This window comes from Pituophis catenifer, unplaced genomic scaffold, assembly GCF_029215685.1.
Source record: "Pituophis catenifer annectens isolate HBS135680 unplaced genomic scaffold, rPitCat1.0.hap2 SCAF_14, whole genome shotgun sequence".
NCBI lineage: Eukaryota > Metazoa > Chordata > Lepidosauria > Squamata > Colubridae > Pituophis > Pituophis catenifer.
The window spans coordinates 10,617,594-10,640,924 of NW_027256894.1; the positions used below are offsets into that span (position 1 = coordinate 10,617,594).

Here is a 23,331-nt window from a genome sequence, read left to right on the forward strand (position 1 = left end):
CTCCATTCCCATCTCACTCCAAGGGAAAGATACTGCAAAATCCCCATTCCCTCCCCACTCCTGGGAGAAGGATATTGCAAAATCTCCATTCCCACCCCACTCTTGGGCCAGTCAGAGGTGGTATTTGTTGGTTCTCTGAACTACTCAAAATTTCCACTGCTGGTTCTCCAAACTGCTCAAAATTTATGCTACCGGTTCTCCAGAACCTGTTAGAACCTGCTGGATTTCACCCCTGGATAGGGCCCAGTGTTCAATAATCTTCTGTGGATCAGCACTGACTTCCTACAACCTCTGGCAAAGATTTCTGTCTCTATCTTGCTAAGCAAAGTCCTTTCATGGGAAGATAATTTGGCTTCAAGTTTTATTTGGTTCCTTATTGCCATTTTCTAAATATTCTTAACTTTCCTTGTCTAGTCTACAGTCCTTACAAACTGGTAAGCTCATAAGGACTTATTCAGAGAGGGAAAAAAGTTTTCATTTTTTAAATTAAAAAAATATTTTTAAATACATCACGGCAAACTATGATAGACAGATAACTGCTACCGAACAAAGGGTTACTATTTCAAATGCGTCCATCTGGATTCTTTTTTAGATGCATTGAAGTCATCCATTAGTCACGATTTATCTGAGTCAGAGATAGTGTTAAGATCCTGTCTACTCCCCCTCACTGTTTTTCTTTGGCAAGGGGGGGGAATCTATTGCAGTGATTTCTTTTTTTCTTATTATTCCATTTTGATAGTTTGTGCTCAGAGTTCTTGCTAAAGACAGGAGTTTAATTCTGCTTATGTCCAAGACCTCCCAGCAAGATTCGGCAATTCCAAGCCATCCCAGCATCCTGAAAGACCAAAACAATAAAATGGCAAAAAAGGTTTTCTGTATCACTGCCTTTAGAAATCCACTCCGTAGTCACAGATGATTCTGCAAATTGAAATCACAGGGGTCTCCAAACTTGGCAACTTTAAGACTTGTGGACTTCAAAATCCCAGAATTCTCCAGCTATGGTGTAGCTGGAGATTCTGGGAGTTTGAAGTCCACAAGTCTCAAAGTTGCCAGGTTTGGAGACCCCTGATCTAAGGCAAGGCTGTGTTACAAACTGGAATGTATCCTAGCAATCTGAGTTTTGCGTTTTACCACAGAAATAAGTGTGAGGGAGCCACTTGTTCTGAATACATTTCCTAATTTGCAAAAATGAGAACAATAATACCTTGTCTCCAATCCCGTAGGTTTGTTGTCATGGAAAACAGATCGCGCTTCTGAAATGATTTGCTGTGCTGACTAAAGTTTAGAGACTTTTTTTTTTTTATGGATATATAAAATCTTGAACTAAATATACTCAAAACCGTAGAAATAGTGGTAGATTTTAGAAGAAAACTTCCTAAACTACCACCTCTTACAATACTAGACAACACAGTATCAACAGTAGAGTCCTTCAAGTTTCTAGATTCTATCATTTCTCAAGACTTAAAATGGATACCTAACATCAAAAATGTCATCAAAAAAGCTCAACAAAGAATGTTCTTTCTGCGCCAACTCAGAAAGCTCAAACTGCCCAAGGAGCTGCTGATTCAGTTTTACAGAGGAATTATTGAGTCTGGCATCTGCACCTCTATAACTGTCTGGTTTGGCTCTGCAACCCAACAAGACAGACACAGACGTGAGCAGATAGTTAGAACTGCAGAAAAAACAATTGCTACCAACCTGCCTTCCATTGAGGATTTGTATACTGCACGAGTCAAAAAGAGGACTGTGAAAATATCTATAGACCAGTGATGGGTTGCTCCCGGTTCGCACCAGTATGCAAGAACCAGTAGTAAAAATTTGTAGTAGTTCAGAGAACCGGTAATAACATTGGCTGGCCACGCCCCCGAACCGGTCCCGGGTCCAGTGGCCAATAAAGAATTCTATTCTATTCTATATAGACCAGCTTGTAAAATTCAGAAGGCTTCTCACCTAGAGTAATTCAGTAAGATAGGACTGTATATTAATAATGTAAAAATATAGTGTTTTGTGTTGCCTGCTGTAAGTGCAGCATTCAGAAAATTCACAAATAGAACAGATCATCTTCTCTTGTTTCCCAACAGTTAAGGCTCTAAATCAGGCTATAGAAGTAAATCAAAAGTAAATCACAGAAACTATGATCCATAGCCATTGGCAGCCCTCCCTGACATGAATCTGTTAAGCCCCCTTAATACTATCCAAACTGGGGGCTGAATTTTATTTTACTTTACTTTTATTTTATTTAGTTTGTCAAACATGTACGAGATAAGAGGTATACTGTAAGCATAAACATGGACATGAGCACATGAAGTGCGTACAAATATATGGGGACAGTAGGACAGAGACGGTAGGCACGCTGATGCACTTATGCATGCCCCTTTACGGACCTCTTAGGAATGGGGTGAAATCCACGGTAGACAGTTTGAGGTTGAAGCTATGAGGGTTTCAGGATGTAACAACAGAGTAGGGTAGAACATTCCAGGCATTGACCACTCTGTTGCTGAAGTCATATTTTCTGCAGTCAAGTTTGGAGCGGTTTACCTTGAGTTTGTTTCTATTGTTTGCCCATGTATTATTGCAGTTAAAGCCAAAGTAGTCGTTGACAGGTAGGACATTGTAGCAGACAAGTTTGTGTACTATGTTTAGGTCAGACCATAGGCGGCGTAGTTCAAGGTTGTCCAAGCCCAAAATTTCAAGCCTGGTGGCATAAGGGATTCTATTGAGAGCAGAGGAGTTATGTAAGTCTGAAAATGAGTGAGTAAAAGCAGAGAGCCAGTTTGGAATGATGGTTTAAGGGACTGAGCTTGAAACCAGGAAACTGTGAATTCTAGTCCCACGTTATGCATGAAAGATGGCTGGTTGACTCTCCCTCTCAGCTCAACTCACCTCAGAGGCAGTGGTGGGATTCAGCCAGTTTGCACCTATTCGGGAGAACCGGTTGTTAACTTTCTAAGCAGTTCGGAGAACTGGTTGTTGGAAGAAATCTTATTTTGTTTTTTTTCTGCTTTACAGGGCTAATCCTGTAAGAAAGGCAGGAAGGAAACATTCTGGTGTTGTTTCTAGCCTAATCTTTATTGCCCTGCTTACAGAAACTGCCTCTCTGGTTAACCCTTATTACATTGTAACAGCTAAGGCGAAGCATCCATCGATGTGAGTGACGTTGAGTTGGCCACACCCACACGGTCACATGACTCCCGAGCCACACCTACCCAGCTGGTCATTACGGCAGAGAATCGGTTGTTAAATTATTTGAATCCCACCACTGCTCAGAGGGTTGTTGGGCTGATAAAAATAAGAGAAGGCAGTTAGTTAGTTATTAAAATAATAAAGGTGGAATTAAAACAAAAGCAAAGCCAAGTCTTTCAAGATCAGTTTTCCCCAAACATTTCCAAATTAAAAGCAAAAGAAAGTTGTGTTGTTGTCCCATGCTTTGTTAAGGCTGACTGAAATGTCACAAAACAGTGGGAGGGTTTTTAAATTGCCCAGCATTTTTCATTAGGAGAGCTGCCAAACCAAGCAGAGGGGAGTAGAGAGGGTAGAAAAGAAAATCTGTTGATTTGCTTTGCCTCAGTCTTAATATCAAACAGTAGATAGAATGGTATATGAGGGTGACAAGGGGGAGGACAAGGGGAAGAGATGCTGTCTAGGAGTCAATCAGACAAGAGAGCCTCTCTTAAGGGTCAGAGGAAGAAACTTAGGAAGGACCAGGCCTAATGGATCAAGCAGTTAAAGTGGTGGCAGGAAGTTTGCATTTTCAGATTTGCAAGATTCTGTTTAATGTTGTTGTTGTTAGTTGCGAAGTTGTGTCCGACCAGTGGTGGGATTCATCTGGTTCTATCCGGTTCAGGAGAACCGGTAGCTGCGGCTGTGGGAGGCTCCGCCCACCCACCTGGACATCATCACATCCCGTTTTTGATGCTCTGCGCCTGCGCAGAAGGTCCTGCGCATGCGCGGAGGTGGCTCATGCACTCACATTTGTGAACTGGTAGCGAAGGTAAGTGAATACCACCCCTGTGTCCGACCCATTGCGACCCCATGGACAACCTTCCTCCAGGCCTTCCTGTCCTCTACCATCCTCTGGAGTCCATTTAAGTTCACGCCTACTGCTTCACTGACTCCATCCAGCCACATCGTTCTCTGCTGTCTCATTCGTCTTTTGCCCTCAATCGTTCCCAGCATCAGGCTCTTCTCCAGGGAGTCCTTCCTTCTCATTAGGAGGCCAAAGTATTTGAGTTTCATCTTCAGGATCTGGCCTTCTAAAGAGCAGTCAGGGTTGATCAAACCAGGACCGACTGTTTTGATCGCCTTGCAGTCCAAGGGACTCGCAGGAGTCTTCTCCAGCACCAGAGTTCAAAGGCCTCCATTCTTTGACGCTCAGCCTTCCTTATGATCCAACTTTCACAAGCCTTACAATAAAGTAGAATTAGCTCATCTGATTGTGATTCCTGTCTGGTTTACCTGGGAGGGCTGACATCAATCTTGTGCCATCCAGATGTTTTGAACTATGGTCCCCTGGGCACACTGGTCTGGATTTGTGTAGAGAGAATAGCAGAATAACACAACTGGAAGGACTTGGAGGTCTTCTAGTCCTCCTCCCTGCTCAAGCAGGAGACCCTATACGAGGGGTTGTCAACCCCCGATCTGCAGATGGCTACCAGGCCACGGCCCACTGGGAACTGGGCCACACAAGCGTCAGGTGAGCTCACGGATCTCCATTTGCGCAAGCAGCGGCCCCACACATGCAATCATCCCTCTCCCTCATCACCATTACCACCGCAGCTGCTACTGCCAGACCACAGAGCCAAAAAGGTTGGGGACCACGGCCCCAGAGGTGGGTTTCAGCAGGCTCTGACCAGTTCTGGAGAACCGGTAGTAAAAATTCTGACTGGCCCCACCCCCATCTAGTCTCTGCCTCCCGAGTCCCAGCTGATCAGGAGGAAATGGAGATTTTGCAGTAACCTTCCCCTGCCATGCCCACCAAGCCACACTTTTTTGGCTTTTTTGGCAGCTGCTGCACACTGCTGGCTCATATTTAAATGGTTGTCCACTAGGACTCAAAGATCCCTCTTGGAAGGAGTTCAAAGGGACCTTGGAGGTCTTCTAGTACAACCCCCTGACCCAAGCAGGAGACCTTACACCATTTCTGACAGATGGCAGCCCAGTCTCTTCTTGAAAGCTTCCAGTGATGAAGCTCCCACAACTTCCGAAGGCAACTTCTGTTCCATGGGTTGATTGTTCTCACGGTCAGAAAATTTCTCCTTATTTCCAGGTTGAATCTCTCCTTGATCAGTTTCCATCCATTATTCCTTGTTGGGAGCTTTGGAAAATAGCTTGACCCCCTCTTCTCTGTGGCAGCCCCTCAAATATTGGAAGACTGCTATCATGTCTCCCCTGGTCCTTCTCTTCACTAAACTAGCCGTGCCCAGCTCCTGCAACCATTCATCGCATGTATGTATGAATCGTACATCTCAGTAGTGAAATGTAAAATTTGTTACTACCGGTTCTGTGGGTGTGGTTTGGTGGGGGGTAATGTGACTGGGTGGACGTGACCAACTTTTTTTTTTTTAACTTTTAAAAGCATTTTTTCTACAACCTCTTCGGCCAAAGAGGTTGTGGAAAAAATGCTTTTAAAAGGTTCTGGTGAACCCAACTGAGCCGCGCAACCATCAGAGGCTTTTTTTTAATTTTATTTTTAAAAGCATTTTTTTTGGCCAAAGAGGTTGTAGAAAAAATGTTTTTAAAAGTAAAAAAAAAAGCCTCTGATGATCGCGCGGCTCAATTGGGCATGGTGGGGGGGGGAGACGCAGGGATTTTTGCTACTGGTTCTCTGAACCACCCGCCACCATTGCTACCGGATCAGGCGATCTTCCTTCTTCCTAGTCAACACCAAGAAAAAAGGGAGGGAGTGGGAAGCACGTTCAGATTTGCAAGGTTCTGTTACTACAGCTTTACAGCAAAAATATTGCTGACCTACATGGCATTAGCTTCCTAGTCCAGTTTTCCATAAAGGGCTGACAGTTTGGGATTTGAAGAATCAATATTTACGGAGCAACCATTCTGCTCATCCTACGATAGACGTTGGACGAGAATGAGTAATGAACAGGATTAAGTTTCAGTCTACAATATTTAGGTTAAGCATTAAAACTGAGAGGAAAAAGTAACACCACTTCGAAATCCTCTGATGATAGGAAATCCAGCTGTTTCCATATCCGTCTCCAGATGTCAGAGGCGCCCACAGTTTCCTTATTAGGTAGAGAACAGAAGTAACAAGAAAAAGTTCTAAAGATGGTTTAAGTGGGATGATATTTGTGTGTTGGGGGGGGGGGTTAACAATTGAAAGTATCATAAAACATTTAGGCTCACATCGACTACTTCAGTGACTCCATCCAGCCACCTCCTTCTCTGTTGTCCCCTTCTTCTTTTGCCCTCAATCTTTCCCAGTATTGGGCTCTTCTTCCAGTGAGTCCTTCCTTCTCATTAGGTGGCCAAAGTATTTGAGTTTCATCTTCAGGATCTGGCCTTCTAAAGAGCAGTCAGGGTTGATCTCCTCTAGGACTGACGGGTTTGATTGCCTTGCAGTCCAAGGGACTCGCAGGAGTCTTCTCCAGCACCAGAGTTCAAGGCTTCAATTCTTTTGCGCTCAGCCTTCCTTAAGGTCCAACTTTCACGGCCATACATTGCAACTGGGAAAACCATAGCCTTGACTATACGCACTTTTGTTGCCAGGGTGATGTCTCTGCTTTTTAGTATGCTGTCTAGATTTGCCATAGCTTTCCTCCCCAGGAGCAAGCATGTTTTAATTTCTTGGCTGCAGTCTCCATCTGCAGTGATCTTGAAGCCCAGGAAAATAAAATCTATCACTACCTCCATTTCTTCCCCATCTATTTGCCAGGAATTGAGAGAGCTGGATGCCATGATCTTAGTTTTCTTAATGTTGAGTTTCAAGCCAACTTTTGCACTCTCCTTCTTCACCCGCATCAAGAGGCTCTTTAGTTCCTCTTCACTTTCTGCTATTAAATGGTATCACCTGCATATCTGAGGTTGTTGGTATTTCTCCCAGCAATCTTAATTCCAATTTTTGATTCATCTAGCCCCGCCTTTCTCATGATGTGCTCTGCATATAAATTAAATAGGCAGGGTGACAGTATACAGCCTTGCTGAACTCCTTTCCCAATTTTGAACCAATTAGTGGTTCCATTTTCAGTTCTCACTGTTGCTTCTTGACCCGCATACAGGTTTCTCAAGAGACAAATAAGATTGTCTGGTACTCCCATCTCTTTAAGAACTTGCCACAATTTATTGTGATCCACACAATCAAAGGCTTTTACATAGTCAATGAAGCAGAAGTAGATATTTTTCTGGAACTCCCTAGCTTTCTCCATGATCCAGCGTATGTTGGCAATTTGATCTCTAGTTCCTCTGCCTCTTCAAAATCCTGCCTGTACTTTTGGTAGTTCTCGATCCACATACTGCTGAAGCCTAGCTTGTAGGATTTTAAGCATAACCTTACTAGCATGTGAAATGAGCGCAATGGTGCAATAGTTTGAACATTCTTTAGCATTGCCTTTGTTTGGAATTGGAATGTAAACTGACCTTTTCCAATTCTGTGGCCACTGTTGAGTTTTCCAAATTTGCTGGCAAATTGAGTGTAGCGCATTGTCTTTTAAGATTTTGAATAGCTCAGCTGGAATAATGTTTCCTCCACTAGCTTTGTTGTTGCTCAGATTTCCTAAGGCCCATTTGACTTCACATTTTAGGATGTCTGGCTTGAGCTCAGTGACCACCCCATCGTGGTTATCAGGGATGTTAAATTCGTTCTTCTATAGTTCTTCTGTGTAATTTTCCCACCTCTTCTTAATCTCTTCTGCCTCTGTTAGGTCCCTGCCATTTTGGTCCTTTATCATGCCCATCTTTGCATGAAACATTCCCTTCATATCTCCAATTTTCTGGAAGAGATCTCTGGTCCTCCCTATTCTATTGTTTTCTTCTATTTCTTTGCACTGTTCATTTAAGAAGGCATTCTTATCTCTTCTAGCTATTCTCTAGAATTCTACCTTCAACTGGGTGTATCTTTCTCTTTCTCTCTTGCCTTTCGCTTAAGATGTACGATGTTCCAAGTAGCGCAGTCTTTTGCAGTTCCGCTGGTATTATTGCAGGAAGCTGCAATTTGTTGATGTATCTTATAAAATTCTTGGACATGGTACCAAGTGCCCCGATGACAATGGGTATCACTGTTACATGTTTCATCCATGATTGCGTAGTTTCGATGGCCAGGTCGTGATATTTCATGATTTTTTCCAGTTCTTTTTCTCCGACTCTGGCATCTCCTGGTACCACGATGTCTATTATTATTATTATTATTATTATTATTATTATTATTATTATTAGAAGAAGAAGAAGAAGAAGAAGAAGAAGAAGAAGAAGAAGAAGAAGAAGAAGAAGAAGAAGAATTTTATTTTATTAAATTTCTATACCGTCCTACTCCCGAAGGACTCAGGGCGGTGAACAGCCACAGAATAAAACACATAAATACAAAAATTTAAAATAGAATAAAAACGAATTAAATAATTTGGCTGAACAAATTTAAAATACCCCATAATTTAAAACAAATTAAAATTTACATTTAAAAAGGGGAGAAGATTTAGGCCAGGCCTTTTATTTATGGCTAAATTTTAGCCATAAATAAAAATAAATAAAAGAAGAAGAAGAAGAAGAAGAAGAAGGAGGAGGAGGAGGAGGAGGAGGAGGAGGAGGAGGATGAGGAGGAGGAGGAGGAGAAGAATCCTGCCATCATCCAAAGCAGAGCCTGGCACAAAATACATAGTTAGAATCAAATAATTCAGCAGCCAGGGATTCATTTGAGTACCACATCTGTCAGCATTTTTTCCTTTCCAGTAATTATTTGTAGCTATCCTATGTTTCAAAGTATAATTATATTTTGTGGTGAGGGCGAGGGAAAAATGTATTCTTCCCTTGGCTTCCAACATAAAAGCAATTAGTTTTCATTTACTGCCAATGACCCTGCCATTTTTAATCTGATTCTTGTGGGAATTCCTGCCTCACTGGCGTGGCTGCTGCACTCATCCAGAGAACCTCACCTAGCAATCAGCTCCACCAAATTTTACTTGCCTCTCACTGAACAGATTCCTAATTTGTTTCCCTGAACAGCCAAACCCCCCCCCCCCCCCCGATGCTTAGCATGAAAGATGCAACTTCCATTATAGCAGCTTAGCTCATTTTTGGAAGCATGAGCTCAGTCAACAGGCCCAAATGGCTCTAGAGCAGGGGTGTCAAACTTGATTTCATTGAGGGCCGCATCAGGGTTGTGTTTGACCTCGGGGGGGGGGGGCTAAGGTGGGCGTGGCCAGCTCAACGTCACTCATGTTGGGGACACCTGTAGTGCAGAGATGGTATTCAGCAGGTTCTGACCAGTTCTGGAGAACCGGTAGCGGAAATTTTGAGTAGTTCGGAGAACCGATAAATACCACCTCTGACTGGCCCCGCCCCAATCTATTCTCTGCCTCCCGAGTCCCAGCTGATCGGGAGGAAATGAGGATTTTGCAGTACCCTTCCCCTGGAGTGGAGAGGGAATGGAGATTTTGCAGTATCCTTCCCCTGCCACACCCACCAAGCCTCACCCACCAAGCCATGCTCACCAAGCCACGCCCACAGAACCGGTAGTAAAAATTTTTGAATCCCACTACTGCTGTGGTGGCCCGAGCGCTCTGCCAGCGAAAACGGGCTCCCGAGCTCTGTTTTCGGCTATGACGGCCTCCTGTGACCCTCTGCCAGTGAAAACAGAGCTTGGAGAGGCCACACGCAGCCCTCGCAAGCTCCGGTTTTGGCTACAATAGCCTCCTGGAACCCCCTGCCAGTAAAAACAGCACTCAGGAGGGCTGGCCACAGTCTTTGCAAGCTCTGTTTCCAGCTGTGACGGTCTCCTGCAACCCTCTGTCAGTGAAAACAGAGCTCAGGGGGGCGCATGTGGTCCCCCCGAATTCCATTTTTGCTGACAGAAGCCCCGTGGGCCGGTCCTTCACTGTTTCCAGGGTGGCTCCATGGGCCAGATCTAAGTGCCCCGTGGGCTGGATCTGGCCCTCAGGTCTTGAGTTTGACACTCCTGCTTTAGAGGAAATTCTGTCTTTGTTCAAAGGCCAAATTATATGGAAAAGCTCAATTTCATTGCAAAGTTCTTGATCAACTGCAGATCTTCAATATTTTGCCAGCATACAGCATACATACATCTGCGTCTTGCAAGGATAGGGACCATTACGGTGGATAATAATACTAACAGTTTATATGCCGCCTGACTTGCAGAGATTCTGTGCAATTTGCAATTGCTAAAACATTTAAGATTAAAAAAAAAACAAAAGTCACACACAAAATCCAGCTGTTCCTTTGCAGCTGCACATGAGGTTAGATCTTCAGATTTTTCTTTTTTTAAAAAAAAATTCTTGTACAATGGGAATTTAATTGACCTTCAAAAATAAATGTGAACTTGGAAGAAAAGCCTATAAATTGTGCAGTTCTGGCTTTAAAATGAATCAAAGCTGTCAGATTACTTTGGAATTTTTGCTGATGAACGAACAACCAGATCCAACATCTCTTAATTGTAAGTTCTCAAACGTTAATCATTTGATCACATTTGACTTCACTGGGTGAGAAATATATGTTGGCTTTTTTAAAAAAAAAAGTTCAACCAAAGACAACTGTCTTCAACCATGAAAAAATTTCAAAAATTTCTATCTTACCAGAGAAATTTAGTAAAGAAAGTACGCATTTGCTTATACATGTTATAACTGCAGCGAGGATAGTATTTGCGCAAAGATGGAAAGCCGAGAAAATCCCTACAGAGGGAGAAGTAATTAAAAAATATTGGATTGTGCAGAAATGAATAGATTGACTTTGATAATTAAAGAAAGAGAGGAATTGGAATATTTTAAGGCATGGGGACAATTTTATCATTGGTTAGAGAAGATATGGTAATGTAATGAAATGAGTGAAGAAGAAAGAAGAGAAAGAAGATAGATAAATGTATTAATAGAAAAGCAAGAAATGTGGGAGAAATGTTATAATAAATGAAGATATGATAAATAGTGGAGGAGTAGGAAGAAGATACAAAAGATGATACACTGAATGATTGATTGATTATGTATTGTATGTCTGTTTGTCTATAAAATAAAAAGCTTTTATTAAAAAAAAATCTACCTTATCACTTGGAATTTGTGACTTTTCTAGACTTTGGACACCAGAGCTCCTGGCAATCTAAACCCTTAGCAGGGTTTTGTGTGAAGGGGAGTGTGCTGTAAAAAATAAATAAATAATGAATGAGTGTAAGTCGTGCTCTACCTGCCCATATTTTTAGTCTCAATGAGTTTCAAGCATCCATATCAATGCTTATTGGGCTACCCAGGGCATTTCATCCCAAACCATGGCCATCTTTTTTTTCCAATAGAAATAAATCATTCCATACGCTCCCATTTCTTAAGGCCACTCTTTCTTTCCCGCATTGTCAGAACTGATCATGCACACAATGTATTTCGTGCTTCAGGAAGGAGAAGGGAGTTGGGCTTTTGGCAGTGTTTAAATCATGGCTTAGCTGGGCCCAGGGGTGGGCTTCAGGGATGGGTTCTAATTACCTTTACTAACGGTTTGCAATGGGATCGTGCATGCTCAATTGCTTCGCCCGTGCACATGCCTTGTTTCTGCGGGCGGTGGGCGGGGACTCCCACTGGTTTTACTACAGGTTCTTATGAACTGGTCCGAACTGGGGGCAACCCACCACTGGTGGGCTTCAAAAATTTTAGCAAGGGGTTCTCTGGCTGGTTGCTGGGTGGGCGTGACCTAGTCGGCCTCCTGCACCATGGCGGGAGGGCAGTTTTGCCCTCCCCGGGCTCCGGAGGCTTTCCTCGAGACTCCAGGAGGGTGATAACAGCCTCTCCAGGCTCTTGCCCATTTTCCGCCCTCTCCGAGCCTCTGTCCACGCCCTGCACTTACCTGCATCCAAAACAGGCCACGTGGGGACTTCTGGGAGGGGACAGGATGGGGCGGGCAGGGCCAGCTAGGAGTGGGATTTGGGGGTTCTCCAAACTGCATAGAATCTTAGCTAGAGGTTCTCGTGAACCCCCCAGCAGCCCACCCCTGGCTGGGCCCTTCTGTTTGCATCCTTCCATTTCCCATCTATAAAAATGTCTCCTATCATAGGACAGATGCAGTGTATGAAAAAAAGCTAGAGGTTAATTCCTTGAGTCCCAGTGATCAAATCAAAGTGAGAACGAGGAAGAGGAGGAGGGAAAAAGATAATCCTTTCTCCACTGTAACAACACTGCACTTTAGCTTGGTTGTTTGACCATGGAAAGTCAATAAAATCCCTTCCACCCGCTTCCAAATCTTTTCAAAGGAATTAAGCCCAAGAAAACAAACAACGCTATCCTTGCTGATGTGCTGCTTATAGAAGGCTTCACTTAGTCCCTTCGTTGAAAAGCCCAGGCAGTTTAAATAAATATACATTTCTTGCATCATTGAGAGCTTGTCTTGGGGTTAGGTCAGATGCTCAAACTGGAAGTGAAGCCCAGCATTTCCCCCTTAAGGCTGCAAAATAAGAAAAGGTAAGGAGTTAAATTTGACTCTTCCCTTCCTAATGCTCACCTCTACTTGGTTTTGGTCACCATCAGGAGTCAAATTCAGCAGGTTCTGACAGGTTCTGGAGAACCTGTAGCGGAAATTTTCTGCTCTGAAACGGTAGTTCAGAGAACCGGCAAATACCACCCCTGGCTGGCCCCAGAGTGGGGTGAGAATGGAGAATTTGAAATATATATTCCCCCAGGAGTGAGGAGGGAATGGAGATTTTGCAGTATCCTTCTCCTGCCACGCCCACCAAGCCACACCACGCCCACCAAGCCACGCCCACAGATCCAGTAGTAAAAAAAATTGGATTTCACCACTGGTCACCATGCTACAAAAATAGATGTTGAGACTTTAGAAATAGTGTAGAGAAGAGCAAACACAGATGATTAGGAAGCTGGAGGCTAAAATTTTTGATTAATGATTGCAGGAACTGGGTATGTCTGGTCTAATGAAGAGAAGGACTAGGGCAGGGATCCAAACTTGGGAACTTTAAGACTTGTGGACTTCAACTCCCAGAATTCCTCAACCAACATTTATTTATTTTATTTTTTATTTTAATTTGATTTATATGCCGCCCTTCTCCGGAGACTCAGGGCGGCTTACAATGCATTAAGCAATAGCCTTCATACTTTTGTATATTTATCCAAAGTCAGCTTATTGCCCCCACAAACTGGGTCCTCAATTTACCTACCTTAGAAAGAATGGAAGGCTGAGTCAACCTTGAGCCTGGGGAGATTCGAACTTGCAGTAATTGCAGGCAGCTGAATGTTAATAACAGGCTATTAGTCTGCTGCGCCACCAGGCTCCTTGGCTTCTTGGCTGAAGCCTGGCTGGCTGAGGAATTCTGGGAGTTGAAGTCCACAAGTCTTAAAAGTCCCCAAGTTTGGAGACCCCTGGACTAGAGGGGGTGACATGGTAGCAGTCTTCCAATATTTGAGGGGCTGTCATAGGAGGGGTGGGGTTCAATCTATTCTCCGAAGCACCTGAGGACACAAGAAGTAATGGATGGAAACGTATCAAAGAAAGATCAGTTTAGAACTAAGGAGAAACTACATGACAGTGAGAACAATTAATCAGTCAAATGGCTTGCCTCCAGAAGTTGTAGAGGTTCTATCACTGGAGGCTTTTAAGAAGAGATTGGTCTCAAAACCGATACAGATTCCCCTGTTTGAGCATGGGGCTGGACTAGAAGATCCTTCCAAACTCTGTTATTCTGTTATTGTCTTGTCTTCTATCATCAATGCGGATAATGAAGTCTTTGAACTTCCTTCTACGTGGGATCTGACTCATCAGTTCTCCTTCCTAAATTGCTAACAACTGGCTTAGATAATAATATTCCCTATTTCTCCACCTCTCCCTCAGTCAAAACATGCTTCTTCATCAAAAATAAACTCTCAGTTTCAAAACTCTCCAGATCAACTTCAGGGAACTCCTTCCCAATAGCTTTCCACTGACTCAACAGGTCAGGTCTCTGCTCACTAAAGACGGCCAACTGAAACAAAGCCAACTTGAAGAAACATTGAGAAAATTTTCTTATAACACATCCAGCACTAAACATCTACTTACCATGTTCATGTACAGCGTATGACACAATCATGTTCCATTTAGAACATTATCAGTGGGCAGAAACATTTGCTTCTATCATGTACAGTTGGTCCTCAACTTACAATAGTGTTTCTCAACCTTGGAAGCTTGAAGATGGGTGGACTTCAACTCCCAGGATCTGGGATTCTGGGAGTTGAAGTCCACCCATCTTCAAGCTTCCAAGGTTGAGAAACAGTGACTTACAACATTTTATTTATTGACCACTCCAAGTTACAACAGTGCCTTATGGCCATTTACCATAGTTACAACCTTTGTACAGTAGCATCCCCATGATCAACATTCAGATGCTTAGCAACTGGTTCATACTTACGACCATTGCTGTGTCCCAAGATCATGTGATCCCCTTTTGCGACCGTCTGACAAGCAAAGTCAATGGGGAAGCCAGATTTCCTTAACAACCGGGATACTAAGTATAAACTGCAATGATTCACTTAACAACGGTGGCAAGAAAGGTGATAAAATGGGGCAAAAAATCTCACTTAAGAAATGTCTCAGTTAACCAGAGAAATTTTGGGCTCAATTGTTGTCGTAAATTGAGGACTACCAGTAGTATCAGTCAACCTATAAAATTATTTCCTAGAGCTTGGAGGATAGATTGATTGTGGAGATAACTTTTTCTCTTTCTTTTTCTTTTTTTCTTTCTTTCCTTCCTTCATTTTCCTTCTCTTTCTTTCTTTTTTTCTTTTCTTTTCTTTTTTTCTTTTCTTTTCTTTTCTTTTCTTTTCTTTTCTTCTTTTCTTTTCTTCTTTCTTTCTTTCTTTCTTTCTTTCTTTCTTTTTCTTTCTTTCTTTCTTTCCCTTCCTTCCCTCTCTCTCTCTCTCTCTCTCTCTCTCCCTCCCTCCCTCCCCCCCTTCCTTCCTTTCTGTTTTGTTTTTGTACTTTGCATTTCCTGGCTTGTTACATCTTTAATTTTATTAAGTTGGGGTTTAGTTGTAAGCTGCTTAGAGTTATTGGAAATTTAGTGGCAACGTAATATAATGTAATGTAATGTAATATAAATTGTGTTTTCCTGAGTTGGGGTAAAATGCAGGTAATGTGTCTCAATGCTTCTTTATAAAAAAATCTTGTGGGGTGGATGTGGCAGCAAAGTTGTGGCTGAAATCCTTGATTTGGTATGCTGGTTTTCTGCAAGCCAAATTGAACTGTGAGCTATCATGGAACATCTAACATCAGTTGAGCATGACTTACTGGAATGAAACCACAAGGTCTATAGTTGCACAAACCTTTTTGACCACAAGTTGCATCTCCATCTCTGGAATGTATCAGGAGCTGCACTTGAGGGAGGCGAGTGGCTAAGCTTGAAATAAGGTGGCTTAATTTTAATTTACTGCAAACTGATGATAACAACCAAGAATGGCTCCCGGTCTCCTATGGCCCTTAATCATCAATCATGTATCATGGTTAGGGGTAGCAGATTTAGGTCTGCAAAAATCCAAGCAACAGGCAGCAGCAATGATGTCGAAAAAAAGCATCTTGGCTCCCATCTATGATCATTGGGATATGTGCAGACTTTCTCTGGTAGCCAAAATCATTGCAGATCTTGTGAGATCTTTGCAATCTTGGTTCATTTTAATTAGATGTGAAAATCACTGGATCTCTTGGACCTTGGAATGTTGGAGCTGAATAGTTAAGATTTTTACATGACCAGAAACTATCGGCCTCAAAAACATCTAATTCCCACAGTACTATCTTAGGTCTAAGTATATTTATCCATATACTGTAGTATGGCTATATTAAAGGTAAAGGTAAAGGTTCCCCTCACACATATGTGCTAGTTGTTCCTGACTCTAGGGGGCGGTGCTCATCTCAGTTTCAAAGCTGAAGAGCCAGCGCTGTCCGAAGACGTCTCCGTGGTCATGTGGCCGGCATGACTCAATGCCAAAGGTGCACGGAACGCTGTTCCCTTCCCACCAAAGGTGGTCCCTATTTTTCTACTTGCATTTTTTACGTGCTTTTGAACTGCTAGGTTGGCAGAAGCTGGGACAAGTAACAGGAGCTCACCCCGTTACGCAGCACTAGGGATTCAAACTGCTGAAATGCCGACCTTTCGATCGACAAGCTCAGCATCATAGCCACTGAGCCACCATGTCCTTCCTATGGCTATATTACTTTTATCCTTTTCATTTGTTCCTTCTCTTATTGATATTTATTATGATGATATTCCTTTGATATTATGATCATTATTTTGTTGTTTTGCATGTACACTGAGAACGTCTGCACTGGAGACAAATTCCTTGTCAAATTTGGCCAATAAAGTGTAGCGTAGTGTAGTGAAGTGTTCTCTTCTAATTCCACTGTGTTTTGTTCTGTTCTGTTGTTCTGTTATACTTTTTTTTTTGTATTTAGATATATATGTACTATGTTTGTATTATGTGAATTTAAAACAAAAAAAATATTTTTTAAAAAAAGTCTTGATTTGACTTGGTCTTTGTGCATGATGAGAACCCAGTCATTGTTGGACAGTTAGTGTACAAGTAGCTCTCGATTATAAATGAGCCCAAAATGTATGTTGCTAAGTGAGACATTTGTTAAGTGAGTTTTGCCCCATTTCTTTCTTGCCACAGCTGTTAAGTGAATCACTGCAGTTGTTCAGTGAGCAACATGGTTGTTAAGTGAATCGGGTTTCGCCATTGAGTTTGGAAGGTCATAAAAGGGGATCACATGACCCCAAGACACTACAACCGTCATAAATATGAGTCAGTGCCAAACTTTTGATCACTTGACCATGGGGATGCTACAACGGTCATTAAGTGTGAAAAATGATCATAAGTCACGTTTTTTCAGTGCTATTTTAACTTTGAATAGTGTTCTGCCCCAGCTACGGACCCCAAAGAACACAGCACACACAAACTCTATACCAAGCTTATTTTACTCAAATAACTTTATCAATATCATTTTGTTAATGAACTGTCTTAACAGCCTACCAGAATTCTAAGATAAGGTAATCACAGTCTTACTAGAGTTGGCAGAAAGCCCAGAAACAATTTTGCAGAAGCGAAGGAGAGTGAACTAAAGTTGTTCTCTACAGCTTGTTGCAAGCGGTGTTCCTTCTTAAATAGGCTAAGGGAGTGGCCAATTAGCCCCCAGCCTTACTCTCGAGGAGACCTCCTCCTGAGGAGCCACTCCTGCCTTTTGGCATCTCTGTGCGCATTGAGAAGAGGCTTCTCCTCTTCGTCCTCTTCATTTAAAGAAGCTTCTGGAGGTTGTGAAGGCCCTGGCTGAATCTCTGCCTCTGGCACCACATCTTCTCCAGCCTCCTCATTGTCTGACTCAGATGCCAGCTGCACAGGCCGTTGACGGGCCACAACAAATAGTCACTGAATGAACTGTTGTAAGTCAAGGATTACCTGTATTGTGGAAAAACCATTTGATCTTAGCTTGTTGAAAAAAAAAAACATACAGAATTATGAGACTGAAGTGCCACGTGCTACAAATAATTTGACTTAAAGAGAAGTTTTAACGGAATTGCAACAATGCGGTAGCCTTAGTTTTATTCAAATGCATTTTATTTATTTTTTGCAACAACATGCCCAAGTTTTAAACGTTTTGCTCTGTGCTTAGATACAGGGTGTGTTGGGGTGGGGTTTTTTTGCATTTCTCTCACAGTTTCGGTCCCACTCCTGGAAAAAAATGGAATACATTTTGGAGCATCAAAAAACCATATCCGGGTTTTTTTTCCAATTACTCTTTAAACAGACAGACAAGACAATTTAGCAAATAAAAGAGGAGGCGTTAGAAGAATCTTTGGAGGAACTGTTTACTGCAGAGCAAGGAGGTGGAAGCAACCTTAAAACAGTTAAGAACAGGCAATACATTTCTATGATACATAAATATGAATGACTAGTAATTATTCAAAATAAAAAAGACAGGGACCTAAAAACAAAGGATGTTAAATAAATTAAAGCCCTACACAGTACAGAAAGCAAAAAGAAAAAGAAAAGGAAAGGAAATTAAGCAAAAGGAAATGTAGGAACTTGTTCCCAACCAAAATACTGTTAACCAATGGGGGAAATAAATATTTTTCCCAACATATTTAATTCGGAGTGTTTTGGATTTACAATTGAGGATTCTTCTGGCACAGAATCGCCCTTCTTCTCTATTAACTAAAGCTTTGTTCTTTTGTCATCAAGACGGTTTTTATACAAAAAAATCTTACTTAGAACCTGATATGGATTTTTTAAAAAGTCAGCTCTAGACCCAGGCAAGGAAAAAAAATGTACATTTCTCCCTCCTTCTCCTTCTTTTTTTAGACAACAGTGTATATAAACAACATTGTGCTCGTTTTCCACATCTGTTTTGGTTGCTTGACGACGTTTTGAGCAAAAAGACATTTTAAGGCTGAAAGAGGCAACCAAATGAAGCATTCTGGAAGGCAAATTAGTCAACAAGGGGGACTATGGATACACACTCGCATACCCACACCCACACTCACAAACACACATACACATTCTTGCAGATGGGGGGAAAAAATAGGTGAATCATTTATACCAACTTGCATTTAATTGCCACCGGAACTGCCCAAGCAACTAAGTTTGAGCTTTGAAAAGTACCATGTGTAGAAATTCTAAGCTTCCTTTCTCCTTTATTAACGTATTTGGTCCGTTTATCAGCCAACAAAAAAAAGAATACTTATTTCAAGTTGTCAGAACCAGGCAAGTCCTAATATGTTAGCCCCCGTAATTATTATTTGCATTTTCCCCGAAAGGCAAAGTTTGATCACAGTTTTTGTTCAGAAAAAAAGCTGGAAAGGTCCTCGTAAGAAAACAATGGAATTTCTAAAATATACCCTTGTGTGGTCATCTTAAAAAAATCAACTATCAAAACATTTTCCTCAAAGGAAAAAATAAATTAGGGTAAATTTTTAAAAATGCAATACAGTGTCTTTGTTTTTTTGTTTTTTCCTAAATGTCCCCCTTTCCCGGGATATTAAGCTGTCCTCAAGGAACCATTTGCAACTGTGCTCTTCCCGAAATTTGGTTCATGTTTTTGAAGCCACAGTTCAGCTAGTTGCTGCGTAGAACCGTACGTTGATGCTTTGGAACCCAAGCACATTTTATATTGTTTTGGATCAAGGTTAGGGTCACAAAAAACCGGGTGATGTACATGGACTACGCCAACTTCTTGGCTCCTGAACGTCTTGAGACCAGCCTGAATCACCTTGTTGAACAAATCCACATCCTCAAGACCCCAGCCCTGAATAGAAACATCAAACCCCCCTGCCCGGATTAAATCCTCCTTGTAAATACAAGCTATTCCAAAACCATAGTTCCTCCAGAAGCCAGTTTTCTGTGTAAAAGCATAGTGATTCTCGCTCGGAACTTTCCCGCTGTAGACAATCTTTGGATCGTACTGGCTAAAGATGATTGGAAAATAAATCTGTTGCCCTATAATCGTGTTGGCTCTACACCGCTGGAGGAACTCTGCGGTAAAAACCAAGTCAACGTCACAAAAGAAGAGCAGAGACCTATTGTTGAACTGAGAAGATCCTACTTCGAGGGCCAGAGCTCGGGAAAAATCTCCAGAAACGGGTAAAATCTGCATGTCGGCCTTGGGGTACTTCATACGATACTCTCTCATCAGTTCCACCTGACGCGCCTTATCAGGATTCGAGTTGGAGTTGAACAGCAAGACAACCAACTTGACGTTCTGGTTAGGAATAAGGCAAGTCTTTTCAAAGTTGGCCATGAAGTGCACAAACATATCGAAGCGTCCGGAAAGAGGAATTAAGATGTTGATCTTTTGGTCTTTGGATTCCGTCTTCTCGGATTTGGACTTGCTCAGCTGGAACGGGACGAACATCTTAAGAGAATTGGAGAGAAAAGACAAGGACCCTGAATCCTGGTTGATTTTACTGGCCAGGTCTTTGGCATCCGTTTCATCATGTTCCGTAAACTGGACTTTGCTGAAGGTCTGTTGCAAGTAAGCGTGTCGCCGAACAGGGACGGTCATTTTCTTACCTTTGTGCTTTTTGTATAAAAGTAGCAAGTCAAGGACGTACTCCGCCCCATACATGGGACTCACTCTTCGATAGCCATACTGTATCTCCTTAAAGTCGATGATCCGTCCCCTAGTCTTGGCGTTTGCGTTGATCATCTCCATGACTTGCATCACGACATCATCCAAGGCCTGACGCTGAGAGGAGTCCATGCCTCGGCGAGGTGGTTGCCCATCTACCATGGAGTACAGGTACTTCCCTGTCAGAAATTCCCACTCCAACACCTCCTCGCGCTGTTGTGGTTGGAATCGCATGAAGGAAGGCGCGATTCCCAGCTGAAGGTCCTCTCGATGGACTTCGGTATTGCTGTATTTGCTCATGAGGACAATCTCTCGGTGCAGCTGAATGGTCCGGTATCGCAGCTCTGCTATCTTTCGACTCAGCATGTAGCTGTGAAGCCGGTACTGGTAAGGTGGACTTTTGTTTGGATGCAAAGTGATGGCACGGTGGATCTTGCTGTTGTGGAGGTCTCTGATGTAGCCTTTTTTGTTTTGCTCGTAGTTTTCGTAAAAGAGCTGCTGCATCTAGGGAAGAAGAGAAGGGAGGGGAAGAGGATCATTATAGGGTCCATCTGCCTTGCATGTGGCTTAGACAAACAGAAGGGCTTTGGGGGATAAACAGCTCTCTTAGGCCCAAGTTTAGTTAAACCAGCAGCTTCCCTGAGGAATTAAGGGAATTAAAAGTTTTAGACTGGGAGGGGAAGAAGAAAAATAAACAAAATTCTACCATAAAGCTAGAAATCAAGCTGGCTTGTTCTAAGCAATAGGAACAGTATTTTCCCTAAAATGGCATAAAAGGCTTATTGTGATGTGAAATGATTTTTGATGGCAGAAAGAAAGAAAGAAAGAAAGAAAGAAAGAAAGAAAGAAAGAAAGAAAGAAAGAAAGAAAGAAAGAAGGAAGGAAGGAAGGAAGGAAGGAAGGAAGGAAGGAAGGAAGGAAGGAAGGAAGGAAGGCAGGAAAGAAAGAGAGAGGGAGGAGATTATAATGAGAGGGAGGGAGGGTCTGAGGGAAGTCCTGCCTTAGCACTTGAAGGGAGGGGAGAGGGAGAGGGAGGGAGGAAGGACAGAGAGGGAGGGAGGGAGGGAGGGAGGGAGGGAGGGAGGAAGGAAGGAAGGAAGGAAGGAAGGAAGGAAGGAAGGAAGGAAGGAAGGAAGGAAAGAAAAGCAGGACAAGCAAACCAAATCTTTACTGCATTTGGAGATTTCAAAAAGATGGAGACTCAAAAAGATGGAGAAAATTCAAATGTGTTTGAACACAAACACCGGCCCATCTACCCACTACCACCTTCTCATCACTGTGATCCATTTCTTCCCCCTTTGGTATAGAACATAAAACTATACAGGGAACCTCCTAAAATATTGATTCTTTTTGGGCCAATTATTCATTTTTTTCTTAAAACGCCCAAGCTGCCTTTTGAAACCAAATTTCCCCAGGGAGGCTTACAGCCTATTAAAATTGCACAATAAAAACTGAACAATAATTCAAATACCAACAAAATATGAAACTGATTCAAATGAGAAATAGAAGAGCCGCAGACTGAGGAATAATAAATTATTTCACTACAGTATTAAAATTATGTCAAATTAAAAGAGCTAAAAAGTAAGAGAACAGCCAGCCTGCTGTGGTAGTTAAGGTACCAGGGTAAAACCTGGGTACTGGGAGTTCTAGTCCAACCTTAGGTGCCAAGCCAGCTGGATGACCTTGGGCCAGTCAATCTCTGCGACCCTGGGAAGGAGGCAATGACAAACCATTTCTAAAATCTTGCCAAGAAAATCACAGAAACTTGTCTAGGCAGTTGCCAGGAGTCAACATTGACTCAAAGGCGGTCATAAAAACTAAGATAAAGCTTTAGCTATATAATGTAACGGAACCGATTAGTGCTCTCAAAAGTTCTTCATCAAAATAAGGTGACATCAGTAGGATAATTCTCTGAAAAATCAACAGAATACAAGCAGAAGTCAATACTGACTCGTAGATGCAGAGCAAAAAAAGAAATCAAAAAGTAACTAGATTGACTAATAATAGTCATGATTCTTTAAGTGGAAATAAATGATGTAACCTGGCCATGCTATTTCAATGTTCATAGTATGTTTTTCTATTTTACCAGAGAGTGCCACTGTTCTTTGGATTTTGACCATACTGCCTCCTAATAATAATAATAATAATCAATTTTTTTTGCATTTTTTTTATTTTTTAAACAGAACAAAACATAAAACAACCATCATCCATTACAATTACAGAAAGTGTATCAATCGGTTACAATTCTTTTGTGCTTGATCCCATATCCAAAATTTACAGGTTATTTAATTTCTCTTATTTGACAATTTATTATATCCCTTTATATTATTAAGCGGTTTTTTTTATGGGAGATAAGCCATTGTTAAATAATTGTTAAATGAGAATAATAATCAAATTTTTGAAGTATTTCATATATTTGGGCATTTTAAAGAGTTAGTTTTGGGCTTGAATATTGTATTCCCAAAGTAATTTTATAATTTAGTGATTTAGTGATAATCACTCCATGCACATACAGAAACGTATGACTAGTCTTTTTTTTCCAAATTACTTGTATAGGGATTATTCTATTTACCGTACTTTTCGGAATATAAGACACAGTTCCCCCCCCCCCCCCTAAAATAGGGTGGAAATCTTGGTGCATCTTATACAACCGAATACAGCCATTTTTGGCCTCCCAAAACCCCGCCTTGCACATCCCGTTTTTGCTAAAAACAGGCTTGTTTTTCGCAAAAACGGGATGCGCAGAGGGTTTGGGAGGCCTGCAGAGTGCTCCTGGGGGCTGGGGAGAGCAAAAACGTGATGGGGGGGTTGGGAGGCCAAAAATCTTGTATTTTGGTCCAATACTTTTTCACTTCGGGGCATAACCACCAAGCATGAAAGAAGGTACCTTGATGTTGGTTGCATTTCCAGCATTTGGGGTTTAGATTTGGGTACATTTTGACCAGCTATCACTGTAGGTTTTTAAGAAGAAGTGGATAGCTATTTGTCTGGAATAGTATAGGAGAGCCTAGAAGACCTCCAAGGTGCCTTCCAGCTCTGTTATCCTGTTTATTCTGTAGTTCTGATTTTAATTTGAGCAGGGTGGAG

The 23,331-nt window shown here is 42.0% G+C and overlaps 1 protein-coding gene across 3 annotated transcripts in view; it reads right to left on the minus strand.

Annotated features, from left to right (window-relative positions):
- Positions 1-17,748: 17,748 nt before the first annotated feature.
- CHSY1 (chondroitin sulfate synthase 1) overlaps positions 17,749-23,331 on the minus strand; it is a 117,309-nt gene continuing 111,726 nt past the window's right edge. For all 3 annotated transcript variants that reach the window (XM_070953397.1, XM_070953398.1, XM_070953396.1), the window contains one exon: positions 17,749-20,748. In XM_070953397.1, the coding sequence (XP_070809498.1) occupies positions 19,156-20,748 (1,593 nt within the window). In that variant the 3' untranslated portion in view covers positions 17,749-19,155. The remainder of the gene's footprint in view (positions 20,749-23,331) is intronic.